The sequence below is a fragment of the Nanorana parkeri genome, unplaced genomic scaffold (assembly GCF_000935625.1).
Source record: "Nanorana parkeri isolate BGI_ZX_2015 unplaced genomic scaffold, ASM93562v1 scaffold1387, whole genome shotgun sequence".
In the NCBI taxonomy this organism is placed as follows: domain Eukaryota; kingdom Metazoa; phylum Chordata; class Amphibia; order Anura; family Dicroglossidae; genus Nanorana; species Nanorana parkeri.
Genome location: NW_017307655.1, coordinates 228,565 through 245,984, shown reverse-complemented (window position 1 = coordinate 245,984; position 17,420 = coordinate 228,565). Strand labels below are relative to the sequence as shown.

The window sequence follows — 17,420 nt, the reverse complement described above, 5'->3', positions numbered from 1 at the left end:
TTGATGTATATTATAGAGGCATTTCCTTTTTTTTGTAAAGGGCTGGGGGGGGAGGGGGGATTATATATATATATATATATATACATATATATACATATATATACATACATATACTGTACATGATGGGCAGATCGTAAAAAATTTTAATCACCTTACAACCGCCGCACAACGAATGTCGTGCGGTGGTTGTAAGGTTTATGGGCAGCTTAATGCAGTTCGCAAGATTACCTACTGTGGTAGACAGGTGTGTAATCATATCATATCGTAATCAGATCAAGAAATGTCAGGCAAATGTAACTATGAGTTAACTACTAGCTATATACTGTACATATTTTTACTGTACCTTGGTAGGGCCGTTTCCACTTATTTTTTTTTTAATACTGTACTATTTTTTACTCCATTTTTTAAATATCTGAGGCTTATTTTTATTCCATCTTTCCAAGATGTTATTAGTCTCCCAGTTTAAGCACCCTTTAGTGCAAGGTATACATTTTTCATCTTTTAAATTACACCATTATGACACTACAATTGGCATATTAATTTCCTGCCTATACATGGATTTTTAAGAATATTATGATGATGTTTATTCTTATGTTTAACACCAGTGGTCTTTAGCCCCGATGGGTGATTTGTGGTCTCCGAAATGCATTGCCTATCTACTTTTTATTATCAGTTGAATGATTGAAAGATTTTGGACTCTACCCTTCTCTTGGTCTGGCGCTCTCATTCTACCCATTACAGGTGTGTAATCATCATATCAGATTCGGATCAAGAAATGTCAGGCAAATTTAACTATGAGTTAGCTACTAGTTATATACATATATTTACTATACCTTGGTAGGGCCGTTTCCATGTATTACAACTGGCAAAGTCTCATACTGGGTGTTTTCTGCTCTAGCTTTTTCACCATCAAAGTAAATTGCAACCTCGTCTGTAAGACACGATAATTAGTAGCATTATTATTTTTTTTTAGGAATAAGCAGGTTAGTGCATTAGATGAACAGACTAGTCATAAGGTTGGGTTCACATTGTTGTGCATTAGTGCGTTGCATTAAGCCAACCCATTCATTTAATAAGGCTGTCTAACGCACTAAAATGGTGCATGCACTATTTTCATGTAATGCAGCACACCACAACAGACAGTAATGTGCTGCAATGTACTGCAACACAGGTGTGCTGTTAAATTGCATTTTGGTGCCATTAAGAATGAGTGGCACCGCACCAATGTGCACTTTCAAGTGTTGCTGTAACGTAAGCAATAACACAATGTGAACCCAGCCTAATACCATTCACATGCCAGTCAAACCAAAAGCTTTAATTACTAGTTTTAACCAGTTGACATCCGCGGTGTTAAACCCCCTTCCCATCCAGGCCATTTTTCAGTATTCAACGCTGCGGTACTTTAACTGACATTTATTCCGTCATGCAGCGCTGTACTGAAATGAATTTTATACCCTTTTTTGGGGACAGATAGAGCTTTCTTTTGGTGGTATTTATTCACCACTGGGGGTTTTATTTTTTTACTATATTAAGGAAAAATTACCGATTTGTTTTAAAAAAAAACAGTTTCCCCTATATTAAATGATAAAACATTTATTATTACCCAATTTTTTGGTAAAATATAAAAGATGGGGTCACGTCGGGTAAAAAGACACTAAACATGTCAAGCCTTAAAATTGCGTGCGCGCGCGAAACCTCAAAAAACGATAATACCCAAAATTGGCCTTAGGCGACGCTTTAAAAGCTGTTACCGCTCATCAGTTTAGTGTTATCAGTGATTGATGGCCCTAAAATGATTGCTCTCACTGCGACGTTCGCGGCGATATGTAACATGTGTAGCGCAATTGTAATTTTTGCGCGCTGGGGCACCGGACGCGTATTTACGTTTATAGGCGCGTAAACGTGGGGGTGGGGGAGTTAAACATTTTGGGGGGTTTTTTTCCCCTTTTTTTATATGTGACTTTTATTTTATTTTACTTTTTTATGTGTTACTTTTATTTTTTTTTATTTATATTTATTTTTTTTGCACTTATTGGTATTGCTATTATATAGGGGGATAACAACCCTGGTAGGGGGGGTGCCGCGAACGAGCACATATAGGCGATCGGCGGGCTATGGACCCGCCGATCGCCTATATGTGAAACACCCGGTAACGGGTGTGTGCATTTAGCGGGTCTTTTCTGCCCGTGCGTGCCCGCTAGGGGGGCGCTCGCGAGCAGAAAAAAATTGCCGTCTGGAGACGGCAACCCGCAGATGCTGCAGTGCCGTCCGTCCGTTTTTTTACTACGGGCGGACGGCAAGAGGTTAAATATACTTGGGAAAGATTAGTACTGCATGTTTTTACTACTGTCCGAGACTCCGTTAAAAAGATTTACCCTCACTTCCTTTCCAGCTGACAACAGTTTCACCAGAAATTAAGTGAGGGGAAAATCTGCAACAGGGTCACTGACAGAAATATATATGTAACAGGGGTTCTAGCCTTTCCCTACTCTCATAAAGAAAATCATTTTCTTTTCTCTTTGTGTTGCATTGGAGAGTTCTTATAACTTCCCCTCTAGTAAAATATTGTCAGCAGGACAGGAAGTGAAGGTAAATCTCTCCAATGGCGCCCCTGAAAGCAGTAAAAGCCTGTGTAGTTCCAAGTTTGCAGCCAAATTGGGATAAAATCGAATTCATATAGCATAACTCAAAAAACAAAGGGTTTCTTACATTTTTAAGTGCACAACATTACATAGGAGGGGAGACTAGGTAGGATTTTCAAGCAAGTATAAAGCAAAGTTTTGTGTGTTCTAATTAACCCTGTCTGTACTTTGCTGGCAGATTTCATAGTCTGTTGTAAACTAGATTTGAACATTGTTTGTCCTAACAAAGGGTTAAAGTCTTCAAGGCGTTGTATGTCAATAAAAGGAAGCTCAGTCTGACACTATAGTTTCACTCTCAAACTGCTCAGAGTAGCTTGGAATATGCACAAAGGCCTTCACCAAAGAAACATCTAAAATGGAAAAAGTCTATTTTAAAAAATTATTTTTAGGTACACATAACAAACACAATCATATAATAATACATAGTATTGGAAAGCCATCAGTCTATTGGTAATATAAGCCAGCAATTATAGAAGTGCTGTTAAACCAGGAAACATGCACAATGTTCATGTCTCTATTAAAGCAGAACTCTAGGGAAAAAAATGCTTAACTCTTGCAGAGGGGCTACCCAAGCACTGCAAGGGTTAACTGCTCATCTGTGTCTAGATATTTAAAAAGTTATACTCGCTTGCTCTTCGGATCTGGCCAGCTCTTAGACAAGTCACTTTCCGCCTTGCTCCCCCTCGAGTCATCACATTCTATATAGTGTATTGGAAATTAGGCGGCAGAGGGACATACCAGCGCTGCAGTCATTTTTTCTTGGCGTCCTTCTTTAAGGAATAAAGGAGTTTACTAATCTCTAGTCTGTAGTAAATATCCTGTTGGATATGCACATGGACATAGAAGATTCTTACCGAACTGGACCTTACTTCTCCCAGGACTTCCCACAGTGTTCTCCTAAACCCAGTGACAAACCTTTTAAACAATTAACACTGAACTCCGGGAAGATAAAAAATACAGTTTTATTGCAGTTTTACGTGCAATGAACTTTATGATGACTGCATATCAAGCTGGGTAAGTACCCACATTTACATTTAACTTTATATAATCCTCTGCACAGCAGTAATCAGCCTGGGCAACCACGACTCCCAAGGGCTGCCAACAAGTGCCAAAATGACAGTTTTAGGGATAAGATTTTCTTCAGTCAAGGATTAGGCAGGTTCCAAAATCTACAAATCTCACAACAGAGCCAGGGCACGTGAAATGATTTCAGAAGATTTTTAGTATGCAATGAGAAACACAGTTTTTATTTCAGACATGTAACAAACAGGCTGTTTCTGTCATCATAGCAACAAAGATTGCATTCAAATTTCTACTTCACAAATGTTCTTGGAAACCATTGTTAAGTTGCCAGTATTTGTGTGTTAGCTCTACAATGGCAATCGTTCTAAATTCACTACCGGGCAAGATGCCCAATAAACCATAATTTCCATGTCAATTTGAACAAGTTTGGGCCATTCTCCCACCAGTTACTTTAGTATCCTCAAACATTTGCATACATTTTACTTCGCTGGAGAAGTGTATGTCAGTGTTTATATATCATCAGCTCAATGCATAAAGTCACGGTTATCCTTTATTGGCACAATGTAGCGATCTTTGCAAAACATTCATTTTGCCAGCAGTAATTTATAAATGAACATGTTGCAGAAGTTGAAGAAAAAATATCATATATCTTACCAATTGCTCCATTTAGATTTTGGAAAATGTGAGATTTGTGATCCAAAGTAATGTTTATACGTTCCTGTACAGAGGGCGAGAAAGGGGAAAACAGGATCTTAAAGCAGGCATTGTTCTTTTCATTCCACTGTAATAAAACAATTGTTCGTTATAAATGGATGTAACCAAAGCATTGAAAGAGAAAGAAAAATGTATACTAAGTCTCAGGAGATCAATATTGATACAAAGCAGACTGGAGCAATGTAAGGGCTGTTATGTGGTGCACAGAGCAGGTCAGACTTTTAAGGCCTGCTTCAAACCTGAGCAGTTTATACGTGCAGATCTATGTGTGCGAAAACAGGCAAAATACACATTTCCATTCAAGTCAATGGCAACTGTTCACATCTTAGCGTTGCGCCGTGCATAGAAAAATGCCCATCACGCAAAAAGATGCAGGAGCTATTTTGAGGCGGAATCCCGTGCGGTTTTGGTTCCATAGACTTGTAATGAAATTGCGAATGTACATGTGTGTTTTTATTAGCGATAACCATGTGGTTTTTCACAGCATGGAGAGAGGACCTCTCCCTGTCACACAGCACACTGGAACCAAGATGGGGACTCAACACTGAACCGCATGTCTACTGAGGACTTCATTAGATTGGTCCAGGCCCAGGTCTGCCTCTTTGATCAGAGGCATGCAAACTACAAGAGCAAGGGAAGTCTCAGGAGTGTCTAGTGGACCATTGGTACACAAATATGGAGCATAGCTGTGACTACAGTTGCCATGGCCCACCGAGTAGAGGGATCCATACTCAACAATACAACACCATCTTGTAAGAAACACTCTCCTCAAAAACAGGGAATCGGAACATAGGCCATTGCTGTTTCTTCTTCTCAAGGTTCTTTGCATTGACCTTAAAGTGAATAATTTGGCACCAAGCTCACTATATGGACCATTTATGTATTTATACATGGTGATCATGTCCCACCCCTAATCGCCTCTTCTCCAGAGAGAACAAATTCAGGTCAGTTAATATTTCCTCATAGCTGAGCTCCTCCATGCCTCTTATGAGTTTAGTCGCCCTTCTCTGAACTTTCTCCAGTTTCACAACATCCTTTTTCTGAACTGGTGCCCAAAACTGAACTGCATATTCCAGATGAGGTCTTACCAATGCTTTATACAGGGGCAGAATTATGTCTCTATCTTGAAAGTCTAGACCCCTTTTAATAAGTATTTTGCTTGCTTTAGAAGCTGTGGCTGGACACTGCATGCTATTATTGAGGCTATGGTCTACCATAACACCCAGATCTTTCTCCATCATTGACTCCCCCAAACATATTCCCCCTGGAGTATATGCAGCATGCATGTTTTTAGTTCCCAAGTGCATAACTTTACATTTATCAACATTAAACCTTATTTGCCAAATAGATGCCCAATCATACAGTGCATTCAGATCTGCTTGTAAGTTTGCAAAAAAAGTGTGTCTTACTGCACTCCTTACCGGATCTCCTAGGAGATGATGTCTGTAATCGGGTGCTTGTAGCGACCACGGAGGCACCGTGTAACCAAGTATTAATCCCAAAAGATGTCACCAGCACTCCAAAAGTAGAATCAAAATCTTTTAATGACAACGGTCCTTAAAGCCTGATGGCATCAAGCCTGATGACGGGGATCCTACGTGGCCCCGAAAGTACTTGTGATTTTGAAGGATCGTTGTCATTAAAAGATTTTGATTCTACTTTTGGAGTGCTGGTGACATCTTTTGGGATTGATTACTGCTTGTAAGTTTGACACATCCTGTAAGGCAGGGGTCTCCAAGTACCAGCCCGTGGGCCAATTGCGGCCCACGAAATTGGCCCACGGGCATCGCCGATTTCACATGTAAATGAAAAATCGTCTGCCTCACTCTACATTCAGTCCTGCTTGTACAAAGCAGGACGGAATGTAGAGAGGCCAACTTCCCCACAAGGACACCGCTGCCGCCCCTCTGCGCCCTGCCGCCGGGCCTCGGTGGCCTTGTGGGGAATCCGGGCCTGAGTATACTATAGCCACACCCATTCCTCTGTCCAATTTATTACTCACTTCCTCAAAGAAAGTAGGTTTGTTTGACAACTTCTGTCTTTTGTGAAACCGTGCTGACTATCACTTATAATATTATTTTCAAGCAAAAAAAAGTGCATGTGATCTTTGATTTTGATGTGCTGACCCTTGGTAGTCTTGATTTTTTTTTTATTGGTTTCCACACAATATATGTTTGTAAATTGTAATTTGTGGTCACTTTTAAATTAGTTGTAAAAAAAATATTAATTTTAGAATAAAACATTTAACATAGGGTACTTTCATGACTGTGTTTATAAAACATTCTCTGGGCCTTTTAAAAAGATAGCCTAGCAGTAGCTGCCTTAAGAGCCCTCTATATCTTATGGGCAGCTTTATTATTAGTGGAATGACTAAACAGAAAATCAGTGGTGTTAAACAAAACATTCTTCAAAACATTCTTTATTTCCAATACTTTCAGTTTTGACAAACTGCAGTAATCAAGTGCATCTGTTAAAGTTATTTAAACCCTTTCATATAAACAAGTGTAATTTTCAATTTCTTGGCCTTTAATTAATTAAGTTGTTACTTACACTCTTGTAGTTTTTGGACAAATTACTCTTTGGAAAGAATACTTGTAAAGTTATTGATTTACTGTTATCTATTCCAACTTCTATGAAGTTATTTAATTGAAAGAAACATCACACTCTAGAATGCCAAAAAGGGCAACATATGTTAAGTGTCAGGGCATAAAGTGGAGTTGTGATTTGGCTGCTATTACAGAAAAGCTTTTTCATTTTGATACCTTTTTTTTTTTAGTTAATTCACATTCATCATACTAAACTTTGGCAAAACCCACAGACATATCTGTTTTTCTTTTTCTCTCACTCACATAAAAAGAAAAATGATGTCACACTGAACATAATATGTTTTACAGGTGTGCATCCTACTAGAACACTGGCTACAGTTCAAAGAACGCTCTATATGGCTTTTATTGTCTTGGAAACCTAATACTAATACATTACTAAATTAGGAGAAATCTCCATTATTGGTATTACTAAAACATAAACATTATTTCTAAATGTGCTGTAACATAAAATAGATTGGGCCTATGGTTATTCAATTCAGAAAGCAATGTACACAGTACAGTGACCCACAACAACCAAATTAGAATCAATCTTACCATTACAGTTAAAGAAAACCTGAACTGTGATAGTCATGAATAAAAAAGGCAAGCAGATGACAAAGGACTAGTCAGCAGCTTTGCTTGTAGGCTCCCTGCAGCTGATCTTTTCCCCATGCCCCATTTGCCATGCTTAGTTACACACGGTGTCTGTGTTTGGAGGTGGCCATCTTGGTAGAGGAAAAGGGCTTTGCTTCCTCATGTCAAAGCTGCCTCCATAGTGAGGGAATGACCAAGAATCAGCAGGAGTAGTGTAGGAAGCATACACCCATAGAATGAAAGAATGAAGAAGAATCAAGGGGGTGCAAGCTGTGCCGGTCCTCGGGTACAGATTCCTCTCCAGCAAGCAGCACAGTAATTAACTCACCATGTCTTACTTTAAACCTCATGAGTCTAGCAGTCAGAGGCAGCAGAGTCTCCAACATAGGAGATATACAGCTATGAAACTGTGTGTATATGAGTGCCTAGGCCAAGGGTAGGCAACCTTGGCTCTCTAGCTGTGCTGAATCTACAAATCCCATAAGGCATTGCAAGCCACCGACATGACTCCCAGAGGCAGAAGCATGATGGGATTCGTAGTTTCAGCACAGCTGGAGAGCCAAGGTTGCCTACCCCTGGCCTAGGCACACCCATATGCCAAGGCATGTAAAAGCAAAAGGTAGATTTTTCAGGGTATAGTTTACAATTTCTAGATGTTGCATACAAGATTGCAAATCTTAATTTCTTGAGTTTGGGCTCACGTTAAGAAAACTCAGATTTCATTGGATGGTGTGGGTTATTGCATAATGCACTTCATCCATGTTATTAACATAGGGAATATGTATTCACACAAACCATGGCAAAAATGCAGCAAGTAGAATTTAAAAATAAATTGACTGGCTGTATCCAACATTCTCCTACTGTACACTATTGCACTGTGTTACTGCAGAGCACAGGCTTGTTCTAACTGTACTTTATTTTGTTATTGGTTTTACATACATGTTATAATCCACTTTTTAGGCCTGAAAATTACTTTAAACCCCTGAGAGCTTCAGCTTCAGAGTAACTCAATCAAGTGATATATCGATCAGCATAGGTGTGTATGCTTAGCCAAGGAAGCTGACATAGCATGCTGGAACTTGCAGTTTCACAACAACTGGAGGCCCACTGTCTGTCAGCATTGTGTTTTCCTGGCCATAAAACTTGATAGGCACTATGCATCCTGCATAACCAGGCAATCACATTTAAAATGACATTAAAGGCAAACATTTTTTTCCCTCCCCCCAATGTTAATTAATCACTTCCCGGCCGGGCGTTGTAAAAAAAAACGGCCGGCCAAGAGGTATCTAGATCTGAGCGGGCGTCTTTAGACATCCGCTCAGCCACGCCGCTGGTCGCGGGAAATGCCCGCTATTTGAGAACAGGCAGCGATGCCCGTTAATATACAAGCGATCCGCCGGCTAAAAAGCCGGCGGATCGCTTGTATGAGGTCCGGTTATGTGCGTAGGAATATTGTGTTTTCCTGTATGCAGCTATATCCTTTTCTTATACCAATACTGATAAGAAATATTCAAAAGGGAACTTTATCATGGTACGCCAACTATTGAACAGCTAGTGTTAATTTGGCTTCATTATGCCAGCAAAGGGATAATTCTGCAATTCATGTGGATATAACCCTTATCACAAGATCTGGCCATAGTCTAGACTGAAATGCTCATTGTCTAAAAATCTGAATATTTGTAAAGGAATAATAAAAGCTGGTAGATGCAATACATATTCTATGTCTTACCCGTTGAAGTGAATCAATGTAAATTTTGGTGTAGAAAAGCTGATCATCGTCATTATCTTGCAATGTCCATTGTTGCACAATTTGTTTTACACTGGGTACATATCCAATAAATCCTGGAATAAAAATATTTACATGATTATTGTATATTTAATGGGTGTGGGAGGCATTGTATGATTATGAAGCAAGCACACTGTAAAAACAAACTGTTTTATCTATAAATGATTTGAAGATGTTTTAATTATGTACATGATAAATTATGGTTTTAGGATTTCCAAATATGTGCCTTCTGTAAACCCCAATATAGAAATTATGTGTAGTATTATGTGTTAGGGGGAGGAAGCACAAGGACCACATACTGTATCTAGGTGACTGCAAACATCTTTTCGATTGACCTGATTATTGCAGTAAAAGTAACTGTTCTTTAAGTTAAGAATGGAGCAGATCATTTTGTGGAATAGATCCATCAAAAAATATTCTCCATAAAACTAAAGCACAGTTAGTAGTGTTAATAAACTAGTCCTGGTGATTTCTACAGGTGAAACTCGAAAAATTAGAATATCGTGCAAAAGTTCATTTATTTCACTAATGCAACTTAGCCGTCTACCAGGAGATTTTGGAGCACTTCATGCTTTCTTCCGCAGATGAGCTCTATGGGGATGCTTACTTCATTTTCCAGCAGGACTTGGCACCTGCCCACACTGCCAAAAAATTTCTGAGATTGTGGACCTGGGTTTTCATGAGCTGTAAGCCATAATCATCACAATTATGACAAATCACGGCTTGAACTATCTTGCTTTGCATATAATGAGTCTATCTCATATATTAGTTTCACCTTTTAAGTTGCATTAGTGAAATAAAATGAACTGGGGGAGGAAGCACAAGGACCACATACTGTATCTAGGTGACTGCAAACATCTTTTCGATTGACCTGATTATTGCAGTAAAAGTAACTGTTCTTTAAGTTAAGAATGGAGCAGATCATTTTGTGGAATAGATCCATCAAAAAATATTCTCCATAAAACTAAAGCACAGTTAGTAGTGTTAATAAACTAGTCCTGGTGATTTCTACAGGTGAAACTCGAAAAATTAGAATATCGTGCAAAAGTTCATTTATTTCACTAATGCAACTTAGCCGTCTACCAGGAGATTTTGGAGCACTTCATGCTTTCTTCCGCAGATGAGCTCTATGGGGATGCTTACTTCATTTTCCAGCAGGACTTGGCACCTGCCCACACTGCCAAAAAATTTCTGAGATTGTGGACCTGGGTTTTCATGAGCTGTAAGCCATAATCATCACAATTATGACAAATCACGGCTTGAACTATCTTGCTTTGCATATAATGAGTCTATCTCATATATTAGTTTCACCTTTTAAGTTGCATTAGTGAAATAAAATGAACTTTTGCACGATATTCTAATTTTTCAAGTTTCACCTGTAGACCAGATTGGTAGGTCCTTACCTAAAGTGGACTTTGCACTCCAAGCAAGATCTGCCTATTTACTGAAGGCACCCTCCACCATCTCAAACCAATGTGCAAAAATGGAAAAAAAAAAAACTGGGAGAGAAAGAAAGATAGTCAATATTCTTACCTTTTTCCCTAAATTCCATACAGCAGTAGGTGTCATAACCATCCTTTTAAATGAGATTCTGGAGGAATATTGAGTACCCCAAATGCAAGATGAAGCACTAGCATAGTGCAGGACTATGTTCTTTAAGAGATTTGAGTTACTCAGCATGCCCCAGGATCACTTCAGAAGGATGACGATGGCACCCTTGCCTAGTCACCACAGATGGAAGCAGGGAAAAAGTATGTATATTAACTATTTTTCACTCCACTAATATTTTTTGGCGCATTTTGAGATGGGGAGGGGGCAATTAGTGAATAATTGGACCTTGCAATTTTAGTGCAAGGCCCACTTTATGACACAAAACTACTGGCCTACCACAATTACCATCTCCTGCCACTGCTGCTACAATTACTATCTCATCCTGCATCTACTGCCCTATTATGATGATCATGCACCGCAAAGGTCCCACGCATAATTATTCTATAACTGTACTTAAGCTGAAAAGTTTGTAATTTTGTTTGCAAGGGCAATTGTGGTTTGCATCTAAAAAAATCCAGTGTATTCTGGTAATCATGCACTTTTAAGGGGCCATACATTATATTCCCACAGCTGGTCCTCAGCTAAAACATGTATAGGGTTTGCTGTAGTGTAACTCATGCAATGTGTCTCCTAATTTGTAGCCTATTTCACTGTTCTGGCACTAAGGAATATTTGTGGCTATTGTCTCCCTAAAATAGTGCACTTTAACTATAAATTCTAAATTAAAATCTGTCTGCTCTCTCCCTGTTAAACTGTGGCCTAGTAAAAGTGCTTAGTAAAGACTTAAGAATTACTAAAGACAAAACCAATTTGTGAAGTTTGCATGTTCACCTTAAATTATATAATACATTTTCTTTTGCAAATGCAAAATATGCATAGCACCAAAAAGATAGGAGGCAAAAGTTATTTTTAATTTATATATGTGGAACCTGATGGAAAATGCACCCCTATTTTCTTGTTAATCTTGGGTATTCCAACAGCAAGATCTTCTTGCCATAGTACCTTACTCTGTTTTTGTCCACCTGGGAGCTTTGGATATTTCTGCCCACCTATATATGTGTTGCATGCTCATCTTGTGTTGCATGCTCAGTAGACATGTGTGATTCATTTAGTTCCGAATCGAATCTGAATTCCGAATTACAGCTAAAACAAAATGCAAATTAATCCGAATTTCTGATTTCCCAAAATTCGTTAGCGGTAGTCTGGACGATAATTCGTTGCAGCAAGATGACATTAGAATTTTTTTTTTTACAGTCTGCAGAAGTAAAAGTGAGGTTCCCCCCCCAATTCATACCAGACCTTTTAGGTCTGGTAGGAATGTTAGGAGGGACCCTCCCCCAAGTTAAAAAGTGTGTGGGGTTCCCCCCAAAATCCCTACCAGACCTACTACTGGTAGGAATTTTAAGGGGAATCCTTATCCGAGCACTGTAGTGGCAGGGCAGGAAAGGGGGGGATGATCGAGCGCCCCCCCTGTGCCTTACCAGGCCACGTGCCCTCGCCATGGGGAGGGTGTCGCCACCCTCTGGGTAGTAGCGCTTCTTTCTTTGTTTTTTCTTTACATAGCATTTGGGAACTCCCGAATGCTATTCGTGAGTTTCCGAATGCCATTCGGGTCTGTGAGCCGAGGTGTATTCATATGAAAAGCATTATGACACCTCAGCTCAGAGACCCGAATGGCATTCGGAAACTCGCAAATAGCATTTTTTTTATTTCAGCGGGTCGGCGGGCGTTGTGCATTGTGATTGACGCTGAATTACATCGATGGATCCATTTTTTTAAATTAAAGGAATAGTCAAAAATTTAGTCTTTGTTTTTATTTTTAAATTAAAGGATTTTATCAAACGTCTGGACTTTTTAATAACTATTTGATTTAACCCTTTAGTGAAAGGGTAGTGGTACAAGTACCCCTTACTCATTCACAAGGGGGGCGGCATCTGGGTGCCCCCTTATTTAAAAGGAGAACTATGGGTTTAGGGCTTTTCCCCATAGTTCTCCTAAGGGTAACGGGAGGACACAAACTAGCATCCTCCCATCACCCTAAGCTCAGTATACCGCGAGCTACAGCTCACGATATACTGAGACGGTGCAGTATACCGCAGCTGAAGCGGATCCCGACAATTATGTCTGGATCCGCCAAGCTGTGTGAGTGACAGCTGGCTCTGCCTATCTAGAGGCAGAGCCAGCTGTACCCTCCCCCTCCCCCGTCTGTTCCGCCAGTCAGCACTGCAGGATCGGAGCGGGGAGGGGGGAATCCAGTCCTTCCCCTGTCACGGCTCTCTGCCGTGACAGGATTGAGAAGTGAGCAAACGCCGGTATGTGTTCGCTCCCTTCCCGATCTACTGAGCCGACATGTGACAGTTTCATTGTCACAGGTCGGCTAGAACTATGAGGTGAGTGAAAAGCACTCACCTCATAGTTCTCCTTTAAAGGGATACCCCAATGCAAATAAGCCCCCTTGCCCGCAGACCCCTACAACCACCAGGTCAGAGTTGTGGGGAAGAGACCCTTGTCCCCATCGGCATGGGGACACCCTCCCAATGCCGAGGGCACATGGCCTGGTAAGGCGCAGGGAGGGGGGGCGCTCGATCGCCCCCCCTTTTCCTGCCGTCCCGGGCCAGTGCTCAGATCAAGGGTCTGGTAGGAATGTTAGTGGGGACCCCACGTTTCCCCCCCCCCATTTTGGGGGGCTGGGGTTCCCCTTAAAATTCCTACCAAGCCTAAAGGGCCTGGTATGGATTTTGGGGGGAACCTCACACACTTTTCTTTTATTTCAACTTGGGGGGGTCCCTCCTAACATTCCTTTCAGACCTAAGGGGTCTGGTATGAATTGGGGGGGAACCTCACGCTTTTTTTTTTCATCTTCTGCAGACTAAAAAAAAAAATATCCAGTCCCTCCCCTGTCGCGGCTCTCTGCCATGACAGGATCGAGAGGTGAGCGAACGCCGCTATGTGTTCGCTCACTTCCCGATCTACTGAGCCGACCTGTGACAGTTTGCTTGTCACAGGTCGGCTAGAACTATGAGGATGAGTGAAAAGCACTCACCTCATAGTTCTCCTTTAAGCACAGATATCTCACCAACAGTTACCAAGAGATATAAGAAGTTGTCAGTTGATGTCAACCCTTTAGAATCTAGCAAAATCTGAAATATCAGCTCTGGCTGGACTGACCCTGTACAAATTTTACTGATCAAATACATATTCTCTAACAATCTGTAAGGTATATTTTGCATTAATGGATCTACTTACTGACCACTAAAACATATAATAGTAAATTTGTTCCAGAGCTATAATCCCTGACATGTTATGGATTGAATGAAGTCTAAAATGGAGTCAGATTAGGCTCAAGAGAATACAGGGTTAATAAGTGGGAAGCTTCACCGGAGATTCAAATGAAGCATGATAAATAGAGAAAGGCAGTTATGAAAACCTCTGTGTTTCAGCCCAGAGCCTCAGAGAAAAGGTCAACTTAGACTGATTGCAGGCTGTGCAGTTATGCGTTCCATGCATTCACAGTACAAGCACTCTGTTTAAACTTGAGCAAGTTCCAAACCGAGCTTAGTTCTTCCTGGCTAGCAATTTCAGTAAGGTGGTAATTTAAGGGGAACTTGGTAATCTGAAAGTATAGTTCTACTGTTGCTCTAAATAACTGTAAGAATAGCATGAAAGCGTAAGTGATATGCTGGCCAAAACACCAAAACAAAGCATTTTAGTTTTACAAGATCCTGCATTTCCATTATGTTAAGGCACCTTATGGACCCTGACAAAAAAAGCATAAAGAATGACAAGCAGAATTTTCTTTTACACATTTATATAGTATTACCATTTTCCCATGCAGCATTTACATCAGTGTCTACCCCCAAGGAACTTAGAGTTAAATGTATCTACCGCAGTCCTACACAGGCAAACACTCATTAAGGTTAACTTGGGTAGCCAAGAACCCCACCAATATGTTTTTTGGGTTGTGGAAGGAAACCAGAGCACCCAAAAGAAACCCATTCAAAGTCATGGACCTATCAATGATTTCATTGGTGGGAATAGAACCATATACATTTGTTCTTGCAAACCACAAGTGTTTTTTAAAAATGTATCCCTATTCTTCTGCAAAGAAGTTTTGATAAAGCTTTGACAATTAAGGCTAGTTTACATGGGCTTTTTAAGCACTTGCCAAACCCATGCAAGTATTGACATGTGGTTTGTGATGTGCTCAGCAAGCACATGATAGGTGAGCTGCTGATGCATTGTGTTTTTGGCCGCGTTTTGGCCGCGTTTTTGATGCGTTCCAGCAAAAAAAAAAATTTTGTTTTGTTTTTTTGTTGCTGGAGTGGGGCTGTTAGTATGTTAGCTGCAGCGCAGTGCGTTTTTGATGCGTTTTTGACGCGTTTGCGTATCCGTTCCGTTTCCGGACCTGACAAAATGTGACATGCAGTATTTTTTCTGTCGTAAGCTGAACGGACTGCGCACATGACAACTGGAGCCCATAAAACACATAGGGATACATTGGGATGCATTTTGAGTGCAGCAGCGTACGGAGCCGGTCAGCACACAAAACGTCGTGTGAACAGGCCCTTAATGCCGGTCAGCAAATACCTACCTTAGAGTGATATTAAAGCTTCATTTTTTCGTCTTCGTTATAAAGAGGAGACTCTTAATTTTAAAACGTATTTGTCGTTTTAAATTAAAAATGTTCTGTTCTTGGTTTTCTATTGGGTACCCACAGTGCTCTCCCCCGCCCCCTGCATGGGTGCTGCCATCAGCTAAGCTGAAGTCTCTACTGGCAGTCCTATTGACTGCCATTTCATTGGTCACACCCAGGTGTAATTTGAAAGAAAACACAGCGGAGTGTGCCAATAACTTCCATGTGTGGGTTTGGTCTTATCATGGTGAGTGCAGAGATCTCCTCATTAGTAGCTTCAATATACACAAGGAGGAAAGTTATCAAAACTGGAGCAGACACAATCTGGAACAGTTGCCCGGGTCAACTAATCAGCTTTGCTTTTCAGTTTGTTTAGTTAAGATTTGAAAATGAAAGAGAAAAGCCGATTAGTTGCCGTGCACAGCTGCTCCACATTTTGTCTGCTCCGGTTTTGATAAATTGCCCTATATGTACTTACCAGAGAGACTGTTTCAGAACTAATCACTGTGTCCTGGGAGCAGGATGATTAGTACAGTGTACGGCTCAGTAGGTGGATCTATGTACTGTAATCTCATAATCTGTAGTGCTCGGATTTCACAAGTATGGCATGCTCATTGGCTGGCTATGATGTTTCAGAATCTGTTGCGATTCAGAGGGCTGTGTCAGAGATATATCAGGGTTAGCCTTAATGTTTGTTGGTTAGCCAACCACTGATGAGCTTGTAACAAAACTCCTGAGAATGCTGCTGGAGAGCGAGTTGAAGTCTGTTGCCAAAACAGGAAGTTACTAGCACACTGATATCTAGCAGATTAACAGATGCTGTATTTTTGCAATTGCACCATTTTTAAAGAATAAAGTGTGCATGTATCAAAATAAATTTATATATACATTAGGGCTGCGGAAATTAACGATTAATTCCTCCATTAATCGTAAAAAAAATTTGATCGATTAAAATTTTTTTGATCGGTACTCACCTCTCCGCCGTCTTCCGGGTCTTCCGAGAGTTCCGTCGGAGATCCGGCGACGTCACGGACATCGACGTCATCGGCCTCCTCCCCCCTTCCCCAAGCGGCTCCGTCGGCTAACGAAGGGAAGGGGGAGGAGTCCGGTGACGTCGATGTCCGTGACGGCTAACGAAGGGAAGGGGGGAGGAGTCCGGTGACGTTGATGTCCGTGACGTCACTGGACTCCTCCCCCTTCCCTACGTGAGCCGACGGAGCCACTTGGGCCAGTGAGTTTGGTTGTGTCAGATTAATCTAATGCTAAACAGGATGAATGAGCGAATCTCCCTTTAAGGCTATGGTATTCTGACTGCCAGTGCCCGCCACTGTCAGCTGGCCAACAATTTTCGACCTAGCTTTTTCAACACAAGTTGGTTAGGTATTTGAATCTACCCCTCTGTTATCTGATAGCAGCAGTTACGTGTTCTTGGTTTGTTTGTTGTATCTGGTTGGGTATTAGGGATGAGTAAGACAGCGAGATCATAGTATCATTTAAAGGCTGTAAGTCATACTTGATATTGGTAATACTTATTTTTGCAGTATCATCCTATATGAAGTAGACTTCTTTTCCCAGAAATGAATGGTTATAATCTACTGGGCTGCTTTAAACAAAAGGGAGGGGGATGGGGAACAGATTCCTTGCATTTTTAGAAAGACGAGAGCTCTTTTCTTTCTTGAGTTTTATCTTTGATAGCATTGAGTTTGTAGAAAAATTGAGAAAATGCTGGAAAAGTGTCTTAGGACATGTAATGAATGTGAACCAGATGTTAGTTTTTTGGTGTTTAAATAACAATGATAAAACAAATGAGATGAAACCTGATTAGCTGCTGGTGTTTTAAAGGTACTTACATTTTCTGTAACATTGACAAGTTGTGTGTATATATATATATA

At 40.6% G+C, this 17,420-nt stretch overlaps 1 protein-coding gene across 1 annotated transcript in view; it reads right to left on the bottom strand.

Moving 5' to 3' along the window:
* PLOD2 (procollagen-lysine,2-oxoglutarate 5-dioxygenase 2) overlaps window positions 1-17,420 on the bottom strand; it is a 125,062-nt gene that overhangs the window by 41,013 nt on the left and 66,629 nt on the right. Inside the window, exons 5-7 of the mRNA XM_018569742.1 lie at window positions 9,288-9,400; window positions 4,320-4,383; window positions 834-931 (exon numbers count right to left, since the gene is read on the bottom strand). Coding sequence (XP_018425244.1) covers window positions 834-931; window positions 4,320-4,383; window positions 9,288-9,400 — 275 coding nt within the window. The remainder of the gene's footprint in view (window positions 1-833; window positions 932-4,319; window positions 4,384-9,287; window positions 9,401-17,420) is intronic.